At 52.6% G+C, this 17,489-nt stretch overlaps 1 protein-coding gene across 7 annotated transcripts in view; it reads left to right on the forward strand.

Moving 5' to 3' along the window:
* Window positions 1-15,023, forward strand: part of CHFR (checkpoint with forkhead and ring finger domains) — a 44,482-nt gene extending 29,459 nt beyond the window's left edge. For 5 of the 7 annotated variants that reach the window (XM_039471690.2, XM_039471692.2, XM_039471693.2 and 2 more), the window contains 8 exons: window positions 1,447-1,589; window positions 2,904-3,023; window positions 5,229-5,312; window positions 5,798-5,868; window positions 6,708-6,795; window positions 9,939-10,046; window positions 11,461-11,533; window positions 13,913-15,023. In XM_039471690.2, the coding sequence (XP_039327624.1) occupies window positions 1,447-1,589; window positions 2,904-3,023; window positions 5,229-5,312; window positions 5,798-5,868; window positions 6,708-6,795; window positions 9,939-10,046; window positions 11,461-11,533; window positions 13,913-13,955 (730 nt within the window). In that variant the 3' untranslated portion in view covers window positions 13,956-15,023. The remainder of the gene's footprint in view (window positions 1-1,446; window positions 1,590-2,903; window positions 3,024-5,228; window positions 5,313-5,797; window positions 5,869-6,707; window positions 6,796-9,938; window positions 10,047-11,460; window positions 11,534-13,912) is intronic. The other 2 variants (XM_039471694.2, XM_039471689.2) reach the window with 1 other exon arrangement.
* The last annotated feature ends 2,466 nt before the right edge of the window (window positions 15,024-17,489 follow it).

The raw sequence follows: 17,489 nt of genomic DNA on the forward strand, positions 1-17,489 counted from the left end.
TGAGACGGAGTTTCGCTCTTATCACCCAGGCTGGAGTGCAATGGCGCGATCTCGGCTCACCGCAACCTCCGCCTCCTGGGTTCAGGCAATTCTCCTGCCTCAGCCTCCTGAGTAGCTGGGATTACAGGCACGCGCCACCATGCCCAGCTAGTTTTTTGTATTTTTAGTAGAGACGGGGTTTCACCATGTTGACCAGGATGGTCTCAATCTCTCGACCTGGTGATCCACCCGCCTCGGCCTCCCAAAGTGCTGGGATTACAGGCTTGAGCCACCGCGCGTGGCCGCCCAGCTAATTTTTTGCACCTTTAGTAGAGACGGGGTTTCACCATGTTGACCAGGATGGTCTCGATCTCTTGACCTCGTGATCCACCCGCCTCAGCCTCCCAAAGTGCTGGGATTACAGGCTTGAGCCACCGCGCCCGGCCCATGCATTTCTTACATCCGTACTTGTGCATATGTCCAGTGATGTCATGAAGACAAATGTTTAGAAGTGAAGCAGTCCAGTCAGAGTGTGACTGGGAATTCACCTTGATAGACATTCGATAAGTTTGTTCTCCAGACACCGTTGAGAACGGGTGTGTATAATGCACCCTCCGAGGTCTGCACCATGGTGGAATCTTTTTGCCTGTTTAGTAGGGTAAATAGGTAGTCTTTTTTTTTTTTTTTTTTTTTTTTTGAGACAGAATCTCGCTCTGTCACCAGTAGCTAGTAGCCAGGCTGGAGTGCAGTGGCGTGATCTCAGCTCACTGCAACCTCTGCCTGCTGGATTCAAGTAATTCTCCTGCCTCAGCCTCCCGAGTAGCTGGGACTACAGGTGTGCGTCACCATGCCCAGCTAATCTTTGTTTATTTTAGTAGAGATGGGGTTTCACCATGTTGGCCAGGATGATCCTCAATCTCTTGACCTCATGACCTGCCCACCTTGGCCTCCCAAAGTGCTGGAATTACAGAGAAGTTCTTTTTTTGTAGTTTACATTTTTCTCTACTAGTTTTTGGAAGTACAAGGGAAGTGTAGAAAGATAAGGGATTTGGGGCTGTGCAGGTGCCTGGTGCAGGGCCCCTAGACCTTGTGCACTGCGCTCTTGTCACGGGAGAGTAGGCGGTGTCCTGAGGAGCCTGGGCTGTGCTCGCACATGCTGGCCTGAGCCCTGTGCTGGCATTGTCTCCTGGGAGCGCACGTCAGTGGGGACTGAGTGGCCCCGGGGATGGCACTCCAAAGCATGGGGCTCAGCTGGGGATGCAGAGCATCGTGTCCTTGCCCTTCAACTCCTGGTCCCATCCTCCAACAGTAGGGTGCTGGGCAGGAAGGGGTCCCAGCCCTTCCCCTCACACCAAGCAGCTGAGTGAGGGTGGAGCTGAGGTGTGACCGCTGCAGGCCCGTGCTGCACCGGCCCTGCCTGAGAGATGCTGGGGGCCTGCACACAGCTCAGCCTGTGCTTCCTTGCAGCCAGCCGTACGTCGTGTGCCGGCAGTGTCCTGAGTACAGAAGGCAGGCGGCGCAGCCACCCCGCTGCCCAGCACCCGAGGGCGAGCCAGGGGCTCCGCAGTCCCTGGGGGACGCACCCTCCACGTCCGCCAGCCTCATGACAGGTGAGCCTCGCTCTGCCGGCCTCCTCTCTGCACCCCTCGCCCACGTTGGGCCCTGGCCTCAGAGGTCTCCTGCGCTAATTTGTTGCTTTTCGTGACTGATTTTGGGCGGGGAAATCAGGTGAGTAACTGTTCATTCATGGCCCCTCCTGAGCCCTGCTGGGAATTAACAACCCTGACCTTAATACTTGGTCTCTCCCCAGCCGCTGCCTAGAGCAGCTGATGACCCCCCGTGGGTTTGCCTGACCCACAGTGATGATTGCATGTCTGTCCCTCAAGTAAGAGGTGGGCTTCTCCCCAGCAGCTGTGCTGCTGTCACCAGAAGTCGCCCTGCATCTCCAGAGTTGCCTTGATGCTAAACTCATTCCCGTCAGGTGCCTATTTCCAACAAGGGGCCACAGGTGCCGTTAAGGAAGGCAGAGGAGAGCCGGGCATGGGGTGTGGAGGCCGCACTTCTCCGCCCTGCTCACTCTAGTACACATAGAAGGTGAAGATGGCCCTCAATGGTCCTGGCTTCCTGGCCACGGGTGGGGCTGAGCACATCAGGAGGCCACTGGCCTGGAATCGATGCAGAGCCACGTCCTCGTGCTGCCGTTCTCAGTGGCTTCTTGTAGAACCTGTGGATGGAGTGAACAAAGCAGTGCTTGGCCTTGGTGTAGATGCCCATCTGCCAGCCTGGGTTTGCCTCCGCCACTCAGTAGCTCTGTCTGGGTCGCTGGACAAGCTCCTTTGTTTGCCTGGCAGGACCAGCGCCTCTTTCTGGTGTCTTGGGTTTCTCAGTGAACCTGGACAGTGAAATTGCCATCCTGATGGCTGCTGTGGTGACTTCCCTGTGGTCTTTCCTGTGTGGCTGGCTAGCGTGCAGGGAGCTTGGCAGGGCAGGCTAAGGCTTCCTGCTGCCACATGGATTGGTCTTGTGCACCTTGCCTGTCCTTGTTTATTTGAAGGAGATAGCTGTTCGCTCACCTGAGCAGAAGTGGAGTACACAGCTTGTTTTGTTCTAGGTCATATGCTCCATGGGCCTGTCCTTTCTTTATAGGAAGTAATAGAAAACCTTCAACAGATCTTTGAATTCTTCCTCCAGTCGTGAAACCAAACCTCATTTTTGGTTATTGTTAATCTGTCCGAACGCCCCTAGTTTGGGTGGCAGAAAGTCCCCTAGCGGTTTCGGAGAGCCGGTCTGCGTCTTCCCTGGCTGTCTCAGGTCCACCTCTCCTCGTGTGTGCTTCCTGGTGGTCTCTTGAGATGTACGTCTCTAACCTGCTGTTTTTCTGCCCTGGGTCCCGCGTGCTCCGGCTGAACGTGTGTGTGCTTCAGCAGTTCAGGATTACGTGTGCCCTCTGCAAGGAAGCCACGCCTTGTGCACCTGCTGCTTCCAGCCCATGCCCGACCGGAGAGCAGAGCGCGAGCAGGACCCGAGCATCGCCCCTCAGCAGTGTGAGTGCCCGCACCACCGCACGCAGACACTCCCATCTGGCCCTCGGGGCTCAGGTTTTAAAGTGGTGTTGGCTGTAAGGTAACCTTTGAAGCAGGGATGCAGTTTTTCCTTTTCCATCTGTATGATCCATCATCCGCACGTCACCACATTGAATAATCCATCTTTTCCCACCCGCTGATAACACCGCCCCTCCACAGGCCGCATCTACATCCAGTGGGGGCTTGGCCTGGGTCTGTGTCCATGCTTCGGCCAGCACCACAGTTGCTTTATGATGTGTCACTTTAAAACCTCCTAGATGACTTTTGATGCTTTAGTATATAATCCTGGCCAGGCACAGTGGCTTACGCCTGTAATCCCGCCTACTTTGGGAGGCCAAGGTAGGCAGATCTTCTGTGTCCAGGAGTTTCAGACCAGCCCGGGCAACCTGGTGATACCCCATCTCTACAAAAAAACACAAGAATTGGCCAGATGTGGTGTGCGTCTGTAATCCCAGCTACTCGGGAGACTGTCACCAGAGGATGTCTTGGGTCTGGGAGAAGGAAGCTGCAGTGAGCCAAGATCCTGCCATGGCACTCCAGCCTGGGTGACAGATGGAGACCCTATTTCCAAAAAAATTTTTAAAAAGTGTGTGTGTGTGCTCTTATGTGAAAAACAGAGCTTTCCTTTATTTAATGGCTGTTTTAATTTATTCCTGCAGAAAAGTCTGTTTATGTCCTTTGCCTTTTTTTTCTGGCTTCGTAATTGGTCAGAGCTCCCTCTGTGTGACAGTGTTAAGTGAAGACAGCCCTCGCCCTGTTGAGCAGCACACAGGGCCACAGCACTGGTTCTCCCTGGAATGGCTTAAAAATGTTCTGGGCAAATGAAAGTAAACCAAACGGGTTACTTCTGGGGGTCGTGCCCTGTCTGGACATGCAGGGGTGGGGCCTGGCCCGCAGGGTGTGGGCGCTGCATGGCACTGGGACCTGCCGCCGTGGGACGCGGCCGCTGACCCAGGCAGTCACTGCCCACTGCTGATGTGGCACACGGGAGGGGAGGCGAGAAGCCTCAGAGGGCACCTCACCCTGTGCCTGACACACAGGTGGTCAGCAGATGGCATCAGGCCGGCTTTTCCTCGGTAGCCCTCACTCTTGACTCTAATTTCATAGAGAGCGCTTCATATACAGAGACTTGTGAAGTGAGTGTAGGCGTTAAAAGACTTAAGTACTCAACCCTGTGAGAATTTTAGCTAGGGTTTCCTTAATACTGTATTTTAGGAATTTCCATTCTGTAGAATATCGAACAATTAAAAATAATGTCCTTCGGGAGGCCAAGGCAGGTGGATCATGAGGTCAGGAGATCAAGAGCATCCTGGCTAACACAGTGGAACTCCTTCTTTACTAAAGATGCAAAGCAGTAGCCGGGCGTGATGGCACGCACCTGTAGTCCCAGCTCCTGGGAAGGCTGAGGCAGGGGAATTGCTTGAATCTGGGAGGCAGAGGTTGCAGTGAGCCAAGATCACGTCACTGCACTTGGACAGAGCGAGACTCCATCTCAAAAAAAAAGTCACGTAAAGATGTGCATATGCAGTTGGTGGCAAGCATGTTGCATGTTCAGAGCTAGAAGGAAACCCATCAAAGTCGTGTTAGGGTGGTGGAGCAGGTGAGAGTTTTCTTTTGTGCTTCTCACTACTTTCCTGGGATGAGCATGTGTTTTCATTGTAAGAAACAATATGGGTCTGGGGCCGGGTGCGGTGTCTCCTGCCCGTAGTCCCAGCACTTTGAGAGGCTGAGGTGGGAGGATCACTTGAGGCCAGGAGTTTGAGATCAACGTGAGCAACATGGTGAGACCCTCTCTCTACAAAAATAAAAAAACATTAGCTGGGCATGGTGGTGTGCACCTGTAGTCCTAGCTACTCGAGAGGCTGAGGTAGGTGGATCACTTGAGCCCAGGAGCTCAAGGCTGCAGTGAGCTGTGATTGTGCCACTGTGTTCCAGCCTGGGCAACAGAGTGAGACTCCATCTCTAAAAAATAAAAAAGAAATTACAAGCCCGGCCTTTTTTCAGGGTCATAACTCTTCGTCCTCATAGTTCAGTCACTGCCTGGGTGATGTCAGCTGGGATGCGGCCCCTGTCCCTGAGTTCCATGGAGACTCCTCCTGAACAGTGATTCCAAAGGGAATTGAGCTCCTGAGCTGGGCGCGCCTGACTGGTGTCCTCTCTCCACAGGTGCGGTCTGCCTGCAGCCTTTCTGTCACCTGTACTGGGGCTGCACCCGGACCGGCTGCTTCGGCTGCCTGGCCCCGTTCTGTGGTAATACTGGCTCTTCAGGCCCGAGTTGCTTTGACCTTTGCGTGTTCTCTTGATGAACCACTGAGGGCAGGCGATGGTGGTGTCCATAGACTAATGTGTAGAGAGGGGAGGCCACTGTTGGTCGCCAAATGTTGACCCTTTCCTGCTGAACTGCAGAGGTGTGTCAAATTCATCTTAGCTCAAAATCAAGCATTAACAGAAGGATTAGGGGAAATTCTCCTGGATGGAATCCTTGTTGCAGGGTTCTGATGTCAGGGTACCAGACCAGGTGCTGGGGAGACTTGGAGAGCTGGTCTTTTTAAGGAGGGAGTAGAATGGAAAGCATTTCTACTTGTCCTCTGTTTAAAATTGAGTTTTACCATTGAACTTCTTATTCCTTCTAGAATCTGTAATGAAAAGAAATGTGTTTATCCTCAGTGTCGGGCAGACAGTGCTTTCCTGCGACGTCTTTATAAACAGATAACCTTGCCCCTTCATCTCGGCAGAGCTCAACCTGGGTGACAAGTGTCTGGACGGGGTGCTGAACAACAACAGCTACGAGTCAGACATCCTGAAGGTACCGACCTGCCGCGGGCTGGGGAGCCGGGAGCAGCCTTTTCTCACTAGTGCAGCCGGCTAGTTCTCTGCATTCCACGGCGTTTATCTGTTTTTCCCGTATTCCAAAACTGGGTCTTTCCTTTTTGTGCCTCCTGCCATGAATCTGTAGGAGCTGCTTCCCACAGCTCTCGGAGCGGCTTCCCTGGAAGTGCCCTTTTGGCAGAACCAGGGCCTTTTCTCTGGTCCCTTCCTGTCCGGCCATTTGCCTCCCGATGTCGAGGAAGCGATCTCGGCTTCCAGGATTTACATGTTGGACGTGCGCGTCTGCCCTCTTGCCCGGCACCTTGCTGACAGCACACGCAACACTGGGGCCTGACGCTGGCCACAGACACAGCTGGCAGGCCTGCCCACCCAGCCCTACCCTCTGCTTTGATGCCCACAGAAGGAGCTACACAGCTCCGTGTTTTTGAAGGGCACAGAGATCAAATGCCAAGTACTCGGCTTTTCTTGTCAAACATACTGGGCCTGCCGTGGGGCTGTGGGCCCTGTGGCCAGGCTTCAGTGTCTCAGTCACACCCTGGGCTGTGAAGTCTCGGCAGAACTTTTGAGAAAATCTGGGAACTCCTATACTCAAGGTTCAAAGCTGGCCTTCCTCCTGGGACTTGGAGGAGGCTCTTGGACAACACTCCTCGTGCCGCGGGGTGTGAATGTGCGGCCGTCTGAAAATGCCACTCGTGAGGGGCCGGGCTGTGGCTTTCCACACCTTCAGGGGCCTTTTCGGAAACGTTTTCTCTCGTCGAGTCAGTGTTTCTTCCCCTAAACGAATATTTCTTACTCCTTTTTTTCTTCGCGTCACAGAATTACCTGGCAACCAGGGGTTTGACGTGGAAAAACATGTTGACTGAGAGCCTCGTGGCTCTCCAGCGCGGAGCGTTTCTGCTGTCTGGTGAGTTCTTGCCCCTCCTGCTCTGAGGCGCGTGTGAGTTTCCAGGGCTGCCCCTGCCCTGGAAGGCAGGAGACCCTGGCAGGCCTGGGCAGCGCTCCCAGTCACAAGTCGAACGTCACCCACCCTGGAAGAAGCAGGAGAAAGATCCTGATTTTGGTTTTTGGTTTTTGGTTTTTTTTGAGATGGAGTTTTATTCTTGTTGCCCAGGCTAGAGTGCAATGGCACGATCTCAGCTCACTGCAACCTCCACCTCCTGGGTTCAAGAGATTCTCCTGCCTCCGCCTCCCGAGTAGCTGGGATTAGAGGCACGTGCCAGCACACCTGGCTAATTTTTTGTATTTATTTATTTTTATTTATTTATTTGTTTAATTTTTTGAGACAGTTTTGCTCTTGTTTCCCAGGCTGGAGTGCAGTGGTGCAATCTTGGCTCATTGCAACCTCCACCTCCCGGGTTCAAATGATTGTTCTGCCTCAGCCTCCCGATAGCTGGGATTACAGGCATCGCCACCATGCCCGGCTAATTTTGTATTCTTAGTAGAGACAGGATTTCTCCATGTTGGTCAGGCTGGTCTGAAACTGGCCTCAGGTGATCCACGTGCCTCAGCCCGCAACGTGCTGGGATTACAGGCGTGCACCACCACACCCAGCCTAATTTTTGTGGGTTTTTTTTTTGTTTTTTTTTGAGTTGGCGTTTCACTCTTGTTACCCAGGCTGGAGTGCAATGGCGCGATCTCGGCTCACCGCAACCTCCGCCTCCTGGGCTCAGGCAATTCTCCTGCCTCAGCCTCCTGAGTAGCTGGGATTACAGGCACGTACCACCATGCCCAGCTAATGTTTTGTATTTTTAGTAGAGACGGGGGTTTCACCATGTTGACCAGGATGGTCTCCATCTCTTGACCTCGTGATCCACCCGCCTCGGCCTCCCGAAGTGCTGGGATTACAGGCTTGAGCCACTGCGCCCGGCAATTTTTTGTATTTTTTATAGAGATGGGATTTCACCATGTTGGCCAGGCCGGTCTTGGAACTGCCAACCTCAAGTGATCCACCCGCCTCAGCCTCCCAAAGTGCTGAGATTACAGGCGTGAGCCACCATGCCTGGCCCAGTTTTTCTTGTATTTGTAGAGATGGGGTTTCACCATGTTGCCCAGGCTGGTCTCGAACTGCCAACCTCAAGTGATCGGCCCTCTTCTGCTTCCGAAAGTGCTGGGATTACAGGTGTGAGCCACTGTGCCTGGCTTTCAGGTTGTTTTTTTGAAAGTTGAGCATGAACTTGCATGAGGGACTCCAGCAGCTTTTCTCCTTGTAGGGGAGAGTAGGGCAGCTTGGAGGGTCTCTGCCGTTTGTCTCCCCAGAGGTCCTGGGGTCAGTTGTCCTGGGACCTTCAGGGACTTGGTTTGTCTCTTGTTTGGTGTGTCAGTCACTTGGTGATGGTCACTCCCCTCTTGGGGGCACAGGGTGCCTTGTGGAGTACGATAATTTGTCACTAGGGGAGGCTGTAGAAATATGTATATGAGACAACTTCGTGCTCTGTCACCCAGGTGAAGTGCCGGGGGCATGATCACAACTCACTGCAGCCTTGACCTCCTGGGCTCAAGCAGTCCTCTCACCTCAGCCTCCCAAGACGCTGGGACTACAAGTGTGTGCCACCATGCCTGGCTGATCTTAGTATTTTCTGCAGAAACGGGGTCCCTCTCTGTTGCCCAAGCTGGTCTTGAACTCCTGGGCTCGAGCATTCCACCTGCCTCAGCCTCCCAGAGTGCTGAGATTACAGGTGTGAGCCTCCAACACTGGCCAAGAATTATTAACAAGTGATTTTCTTTCCTAAGCTATAAGTTATGAAAGAAAGACTTGAGAGTTTTGCCTAAACTCCTTTTAAGCTGTTTCCTGGACATGTTCTTGTCTGAACATCTTGGGGTTTAAATGGCTTCTTATTTTTGTAAGAAATGACTTGGCTCACAAAGAAAATCTGGCTGGGTGCGGTGGCTCACGCCTGTAATCTCAGCACTTTGGGAGGCCAAAGTGGGTGGATTACTAGAGCCCCGGAGTTTGAGAGCAGACTGAGCAACATGGTAAACCCCGTCTCTACTAAAAACAAGCAATTCTTCTTCCTCAGCCTCCCAGGTAGCTGGAATTACAGGTGTCTGTCACAACACCTGGCTAATTTTTTGTATTTTTAGTAGAGACAGGGTTTCACCATGTTGGCCAGGCTGGTCTCAAACACCTGACCTCATGATTTGCCCACCTCGGCCTTCCAAAGTCCTGGGATTATAGGTGTGAGCCATTGCACCCGACTGGTATCTTTGTTAATTAAGGGTATAGCACATTTTCATTTCTGTTGCAGGTATGTTTCTACGATAGTAGTAGTTCACTTTTGTTGTGTTTATTTTCATTTTGATGTTTAAATTGTGAGTACTCAAGTGTACAGATCCTTTCGTTTGTGCAATTTGATTTTCAAGACATACTTAGAAATAGCTAATTTTCTCATTTTCTTCCTAGTAATTTTTGGGGAATTTTAATATTTCATTTATATCCATGTGGGACTGGGCATGGTGGCTCACACCTGTAATCCCAGCATTTTGGGAGGCCAAGGCAGGCTTCACCATCTCTACTAAAAAATATATAAATTAGCTGGGCGTGGTGGCTAATGCCAGTAGTCCCAGCTACTTGGGAGGGTTCCTTGAACCCAGTAGGTGGAGGTTGCAGTGAGCCAAGATTGTGCCACTGCACTCCAGCCTGGGTGACAGAGCGAGACTTGGTCCCTAAATAAATAAATAAATAAATGTTATATCCATGTGGGATTGTTTTGCTCTAAGAAAATAAGTTAGGGCCGGGCGTGGTGGCTCACGCCTATAATCCAAGCACTTTGGAGGCCAAGGCAGGCAGATCACCTAAGGTCGGGAGTTCAAGACCAGCCTGACCAACATGGTCAAACCCTGTCTTTAAAAAAAAAAGAAAGAAAGAAAATAAATTGGTATTGAGATTGGCTTTGTTCTCGTTTTCCGGACGTTTAGCCTGTTTTCTCTGCCCCATTTGTGATCAGTTCATTAGTTTCCCACTGGTGTGAAGTCCGTGTGTGTTCTGCTTTTGGAAAGAGGCGGTTGCTGGGTAGCTGGCTCTGTCTGCATGAGGCTGTTTCCTTCTAGATTACAGAGTCACTGGAAACACCGTGCTGTGTTACTGCTGTGGCCTGCGCAGCTTCCGCGAACTGACATATCAGTATCGGCAGAACATTCCTGCTTCCGAGTTGCCAGGTGAGGACCCCCTACAGCTCTGGTTCTGTCTGGATTGGCTTCTTTACTAGCTTTTTTTTTTTTTTTTTTTTTTTTTTTTTTTGAGATGGAGTTTCGCTCTTGTTACCCAGGCTGGAGTGCAATGGTGCGATCTCGGCTCACGGCAACCTCCGCCTCCTGGGTTCAGGCAATTCTCCTGCCTCAGCCTCCTGAGTAGCTGGGATTACAGGCACGCGCCACCATGCCCAGCTAATTTTTTGTATTTTTAGTAGAGACGGGGTTTCACCATGTTGACCAGAATGGTCTCGATCTCTCAACCTCGTGATCCACCCGCCTCGGCCTCCCAAAGTGCTGGGATTACAGGCTTGAGCCACCGTGCCCGGCCCTTTACTAGCTTTAGAAAATTTTTTTTTTGAAATAGAGTTTCACTCTTGTTGCCAAGGCTGGAGTTCAGTGGCGCAGTCTCGACGCCCTGCAACCTCCGTCTCCTGGGTTCCAACAATTTTCCTGCCTCAGCCCCCCAAGTAGCTGGGATTACAGGCACTCGCTACCATGCCCGGCTAATTTTTTGTATCTTTAGTAGAGATGGGGTTTCATCATGTTGGCCACGCTGGTCTCTAACTCCTGACCTTAGGAGATCCACCTGCCTTGGCCTCCCAAAGTGCTGGGATTACAGGCGTGAGCCCCCGTGCCCTGCCTGCACTCTCTTCTTAACAGACACCCAGTTTGCCCTTTGCTCTGTGTTCTCAGCAGAAGTCGGCCTCAGTCCAGAGCCCACAGGACAGGCAGGCCTGGAGGGCCTTGGTTGTCTTAAGCCATAGGTCTGTTTGCGATTACTCACAAGTGTAACGTGGGTTTCTAAAACAGAGATACATAAAGACATCCAGTAGACAGCTGGGGTCGTTTCATTTCCTCAATTGGGTTTTAATTTTTAAATTTTTATTTATTTATTTTGGAGGCAGAGTTTTTTGCTCCTATTCCCTAGGCTGGAGTGCAGTGGCATGATCTTGGCTCACTGTAACCTCTCTCTCTCAGGTTCAAGCGATCCTCCTGCCTCAGTTTCCTGAGTAGCTGGGATTACAGGCGCCCACCACCACACTTGGCTAATTTTTTGTATTTTTAGTAGAGATGGGGTTTCACCATGTTGGCCAGGCTAGTCTTGAACTCCTGACCTCAAGTGATCTGCCCACCTTGGCCTCCCGAAGTGCTGGCATTACAAGGGTGAGTGAGCCACCTTGCCTGACCCTCAGTTGGGTTTTTAGTTCAAGATGTTTTCCTTTCCTGAAGTCTTAGAATGGTCCAAGGAAACTAGTTATAGAGAGAGACCAGAGGCTCTGCGTTACAGCCAGCGTCTCTTTGGATCTCTGCTGAAATTCAGTTAGCTGAGTGGGTGTGTGCGATACATCTAATAGATGCGTAACCTTTCTTTTTCCAGTGGCTGTAACATCCCGTCCTGACTGCTACTGGGGCCGTAACTGCCGCACTCAGGTGAAGGCTCACCACGCCATGTGAGTGCAGCTGGGGGCATAGGTGTCAGCTGCAGGGCAGTGAATGAGTCAACCATCTGCTTATAAACGTGCTGATGTGGTCACTATGCTTCTGTCAACTTGTGTCTTTTTGGTTTTTTTTTGAGATAGAGCCTTGCTCTGTCACCCAGGCTGGAGTGCAGTGGCATGATCTCTGCTCACTGCAACCTCTGCCTCCCAGGTTCAAGCAATTCTCCTGCCTCAGCCTCCTGAGTAGCTGGGACTACAGGTGTGTACCACCACAACCAGCTAATTTTTGTATTTTTCAGTAGAGACGGGGTTTCACCATGTTGGCCAGGATGGTCTCGATCTCTTGACCTTGTGAACTGCCAGCCTCTGCCTCCCAAAGTGCTGGGATTTCAGGCGTGAGCCGCCGCACCCGGCCAGGTTGCATCTTTTATGAACCGGCATCTTCATTTAGAAATCTTGCTCATCCTGGCAGGGCGCGGTGGCTCACGCCTGTAATCCCAGCACTTTGGGAGGCCGAGGCGGGTGGATCACGAGGTCAGGAGATCGAGACCCCATCTTGGTCAACAAGGTGAAATCCCGTCTGTACTAAAAGTACAAAAATTAGCCGGGCGTGGTGGCGCGTGCCTGTAATCCCAGCTACTCAGGAGGCTGAGGCAGGAGAATTGCCTGAACCCAGGAGGCGGAGGTTGCGGTGAGCCGAGATCGCGCCATTGCACTCCAGCCTGGGTAACAAGAGCGAAACTCCGTCTCAAAAAAAAAAAAGAAATCTTGCTCATCCTTCATCCCTTCATTTCATGCAGTTTTGGCCCCTTCTTTCACCTCTGTGTCTTCCTGGCTGGAGTTGCTTGATGTGTCGCCTGAGGCATCTGGGGCACACCCGTTGCTTGAGGCTTCGCAGTGTCTAAGTCAGAGGCTGCGGTCACTGAGAACTTCATCCCAAACCTCAGGCCCCCTCGTGTAGCACTGCACAGCTGGGTTTCCGCCCTGCCATGAGCAGGCATTTGTGATCGCTGTCAGCTTGTCACTCTCACGTGGTGTCTTTCCGTGGTCTCTAAAGGAGGTTCACAGCGCCATCTGCATTGCCCTGGGAGGCGTAGGTCAGGAGGCGTCTCTTAGGTTAGGTGATCCTGTAAATCACTCCTGTGGCCAAGGAGTTCAGATTAAAGTGATGGAGATGGGACCCTCAGGAGGAGGATGTTGTGAGGACTCAGGTAAAGGCGCCTTCCTCTCAGGGATTTTGTGGAATAAAAATGTTGCTTCCTGTTTTAGCACAAACAGCACATGGAAGTGACCATGTTGTTAAAAAAACTGATTGCACTGTTGACTGGCAGATGCTTTCCGGAAGCAGTGTGCATCGGGAGAGCAGAGCTACGCTGGTCCTCCTTGCCCACGGGTGTGGAGAGGGAAGGTGGCCAAAGGCCATCCAGCTTGGTGCATCTGCCTCAGCCCTATTAGCGGATGCCACGGGGACACCCGAGAAATACAGCTTTTATTCTCTTCGCTGAGAAAGTTACCCAAGATCCTAAGATGTTCGTACTTTCTTTTTTTTTTAACGAGATGGGTCTCACTATGTTGCCCAGACTGGAGTGCATTGGCTATTCACAGGTGGGATCCCACTACTGATCAGCAACAGAGTTCTGACCTGCTCTGTTTCCGACCTGGGCCGGTTCACCCATCCATAGGCAACCTGGTGGTCCCCTACTCCTGGGAGGTCACCATACCGATGCTGAACTTTCTGCGGACACCCGATCCGCATAGTGCACTACAGCCCAGAACTCCTGGGCTCAGGCGATCCTCCCACCTCAGCCTCCTGAGTAGCTGGGACTGCAGGCATGCCCCACTGCTCCTGGTGTACTTCTTCTTTTTTTTTTTTTTTTTTTTTTGAGATGGAGTCTCTTTCTGTCTCCCTGGCTGGAGTGCAGTAGCATGATCTCAGCTCACTGCAACTCCTGCCTCCCGGGTTCAAGCGATTCCCCTACCTCAGCCTCCCGAGTAGCTGGGATTACAGGCAGTTGCCTCCAAGCCTGGCTAATTTTTGTATTTTTAGTAGAGATAGGGTTTCACCATATTGGCCAGCCTTGTCTCGATCTCCTGATCTCAAGTGATCTGCCTGCCTCAGCCTCCCAAAGTGCTGGATTACAGGCATGAGCCACTGCACCCGACCAGATGTGTTCACTTCTGTTTCAAAATTTTAAAAAGAAAAATAAGGTTGCCTTTGGGGGTTAGTTTCTTTGATATTATAAAAAACACACACGCTCTTTCTCAGGATCTCTTCCAGTGTATGGTTTCAGCATGGGTTTATTTGAATGCCTCTCTCATGTTCTCTTGTGTAATTTGTTTGAATGCGTCTCTGGTGCTGTCTTGTGTAATTTGGCCATTTTCTCCCTGCAGGAAATTCAATCATATCTGTGAACAGACAAGGTTCAAAAACTAAGCATCCAGAGGCCCCGAGCAGCTTTCAGCACTGGAGGTGAAGAGAGCGTGTTTTTAAAATGCAGAGACAAACATGTCAGGGCGTTTTCACGGCCCCCTGAGGGGTGCAGGGTCTCCGGTGCTCTGGGGTGACTGTTTCCTCTGAGTGAGACCCTCCCTCACAGCCCTGGGGGCCACAACCCGCCCTCCTGGTGAGCACAGGGCAGGGCTCGCCCTTGCATGAACAGCAGAGACGAAGCCCTTCCTGCCACACACAGCCGTCCCACCGAGAGGGCGATGCAGGTTTGCTGCTCTGTACCTTTTCTGTCACTACAGTTAAAGCAGAAATCTGTTTTCAGGAAAAGTTTCAAGGGAAAAAGGGGAACGTTTATCAAAACCATTGGTTCAGGAGCAGGGAGCGTAAGTTTACAGCCTACAGGATGTACAGAATATTCTCCTGCTGGGAAAACCACAACATTTTATATATTTTTTATTTGAATAGGTTTGGTGCTTGTCTTCTAATAAGATTTAAATATCACAAACTGTAGCACAAATAATATAATTTATAATTTACAAATTGACTAAAATTGGGTATAGTATGGTATTTGAAAGAATAAGCATATGCTTCTGTTTATTAAAAAGAAAAAAAACTGCAAATGTCCGAAACTGTTAAATCTCAATGTGGCCGTCAGGTTAGCGGCTCCTTGCTAATGTGTGAGCAACCGTGGTCCCAGGCTGGCGCTCGGCACAGGTCCCAGGACACGCCGCTCCCTCGTGCTGCCCAGGCCCTTCCTCTGAGACCCTACAGAGCCGAGGGCACTGTGGCTTCCTTCTCTGCTAGGTTTCCCGTGTCATCTGGAATAATACTTGAAATTTTGGTTTCTGGGGGAAAAAAAAGATTTTTATCTTTTGTTGAAATCACCTGTTACCCTTGTTTGCAAACTGATAACTTTTTTGCTTCTTCTCAGGAATACAATTTTCAACTGTCTTGCTCTTGATAGAAACTGAGAAGCAGCACTCTGTATTTGTGGGGGAAAGTCCTCGCTTTTGCATTGTAATAAATGAGCCGCATTGGCTCCTCCCCCTCGTGTTGGGCTGGTGTGTGGAGCTGTCTCACTTCCCATGTCAGGGAGCCAGGCCCCATGCAGCGGGAGCTCCGAGAGCCTCATGCTAGTGATGGCTACTCTGTCGCCTGCCGTCCCTCAGTGACTCCAGGGAGTCATGCCTGACCTGAGGTTGGGGCCTGAAGTCTCAGCATCTGGTGGAGCCTGCTCAGTGTCTTCATTCCGCCAATGCCGGGAAGCCACAACCTGTTCATTCAACATGGAGGCCTTGTCTTTGGCAGAGCACCAGATGAAGCTGCCATACAGAGACCCTGAGTTTGTGCAGGGGCGAGGCAGAGAGGGAGGTCCCAAGTTTGTGCAGGGGTGAGGCTTAGAGGGGAGGTCTCGAGTTTGTGCAGGGGCAATGCCGAGAGAGGCAGTCCCGAGTTTATGCAGGGTCAAGGCCAAGAGGAGAGCTCCCAAGTTTCTGGAGGTGTGAGGCCAAGAGGAGAGGTCCCACGTTGGTACAGGGGTGAGGCTGAGAGGGTAGGTCCTGAGTTTTTGCAGGGGTGAGGCTGAGAGGGGAGGCCAGCATTCGCCCATAAAGTGAGCTGGAGCTGCCCCATGTATGTGTTTAGAGAGAGCAGTTGATCGATCATTCACTCTCTCCGCTCCCATCTCCAAGACTTAGAAAGAACATAGCGGATGCAGAGCTTTTCTCAGGGCCAGCTGCACCTGTCCAGGAAGGCCAGGGCAGCTCACAGAGCCCTGGGGCTCCAGGTGTCCTGTGTCCTGGGGACTCACTCTACTTCCTTAGTCCTTCAGAGAAATCCAACGCCTGCCTCACCGAGAAGGGCATTTCTGTGTGGAGCAATTGGAACAGAACTTGGGTTTGGCTCTGACGTGAGGGAGGGCACCTTGGGATCAGGGCAGCCCTTCCCCAGATGTGGTAAGGAGCCGTGTGTTATGGAACCAGGGATCAGGGCAGCCCTTCCCCAGATGTGGTAAGGAGCCGTGTGTTACGGAGCCAGGGATCAGGGCAGCCCTTCCCCAGATGTGGTAAGGAGCCGTGTGTTACGGAGCCAGGGATCAGGGCAGCCCTTCCCCAGATGTGGTAAGGAGCCGTGTGTTACGGAACCAGGGATCAGGGCAGCCCTTCCCCAGATGTGGTAAGGAGCCGTGTGTTATGGAGCCAGGGATCAGGGCAGCCCTTCCCCAGATGTGGTAAGGAGCCGTGTGTTACGGAGCCAGGGATCAGGGCAGCCCTTCCCCAGATGTGGTAAGGAGCCGTGTGTTACGGAGCCAGGGATCAGGGCAGCCCTTCCCCAGGCGTGGTAAGGAGCCGTGTGTTACGGAGCCAGGGATCAGGGCAGCCCTTCCCCAGGCGTGGTAAGGAGCCGTGTGTTATGGAACCAGGGATCAGGGCAGCCCTTCCCCAGATGTGGTAAGGAGCCGTGTGTTACGGAGCCAGGGATCAGGGCAGCCCTTCCCCAGGCGTGGTAAGGAGCCGTGTGTTATGGAACCAGGGATCAGGGCAGCCCTTCCCCAGATGTGGTAAGGAGCCGTGTGTTACGGAGCCAGGGATCAGGGCAGCCCTTCCCCAGATGTGGTAAGGAGCCGTGTGTTACGGAGCCAGGGATCAGGGCAGCCCTTCCCCAGATGTGGTAAGGAGCCGTGTGTTACGGAGCCAGGGATCAGGGCAGCCCTTCCCCAGGCGTGGTAAGGAGCCGTGTGTTACGGAGCCAGGGATCAGGGCAGCCCTTCCCCAGATGTGGTAAGGAGCCGTGTGCTACGGAACCAGGGATCAGGGCAGCCCTTCCCCAGATGTGGTAAGGAGCCGTGTGTTACGGAACCAGGGATCAGGGCAGCCCTTCCCCAGATGTGGTAAGGAGCCGTGTGTTACGGAGCCAGGGATCAGGGCAGCCCTTCCCCAGATGTGGTAAGGAGCCGTGTGTTACGGAGCCAGGGATCAGGGCAGCCCTTCCCCAGGCGTGGTAAGGAGCCGTGTGTTACGGAGCCAGGGATCAGGGCAGCCCTTCCCCAGATGTGGTAAGGAGCCGTGTGTTATGGAGCCAGGGATCAGGGCAGCCCTTCCCCAGATGTGGTAAGGAGCCGTGTGTTATGGAGCCAGGGATCAGGGCAGCCCTTCCCCAGATGTGGTAAGGAGCCGTGTGTTACGGAGCCAGGGATCAGGGCAGCCCTTCCCCAGATGTGGTAAGGAGCCGTGTGTTACGGAACCAGGGATCAGGGCAGCCCTTCCCCAGGCGTGGTAAGGAGCCGTGTGTTACGGAACCAGGGATCAGGGCAGCCCTTCCCCAGATGTGGTAAGGAGCCGTGTGTTACGGAGCCAGGGATCAGGGCAGCCCTTCCCCAGGCGTGGTAAGGAGCCGTGTGTTACGGAGCCAGGGATCAGGGCAGCCCTTCCCCAGATGTGGTAAGGAGCCGTGTGTTACGGAGCCAGGGATCAGGGCAGCCCTTCCCCAGATGTGGTAAGGAGCCGTGTGTTACGGAGC

This window comes from Saimiri boliviensis, chromosome 7 (assembly GCF_048565385.1).
Source record: "Saimiri boliviensis isolate mSaiBol1 chromosome 7, mSaiBol1.pri, whole genome shotgun sequence".
NCBI lineage: Eukaryota > Metazoa > Chordata > Mammalia > Primates > Cebidae > Saimiri > Saimiri boliviensis.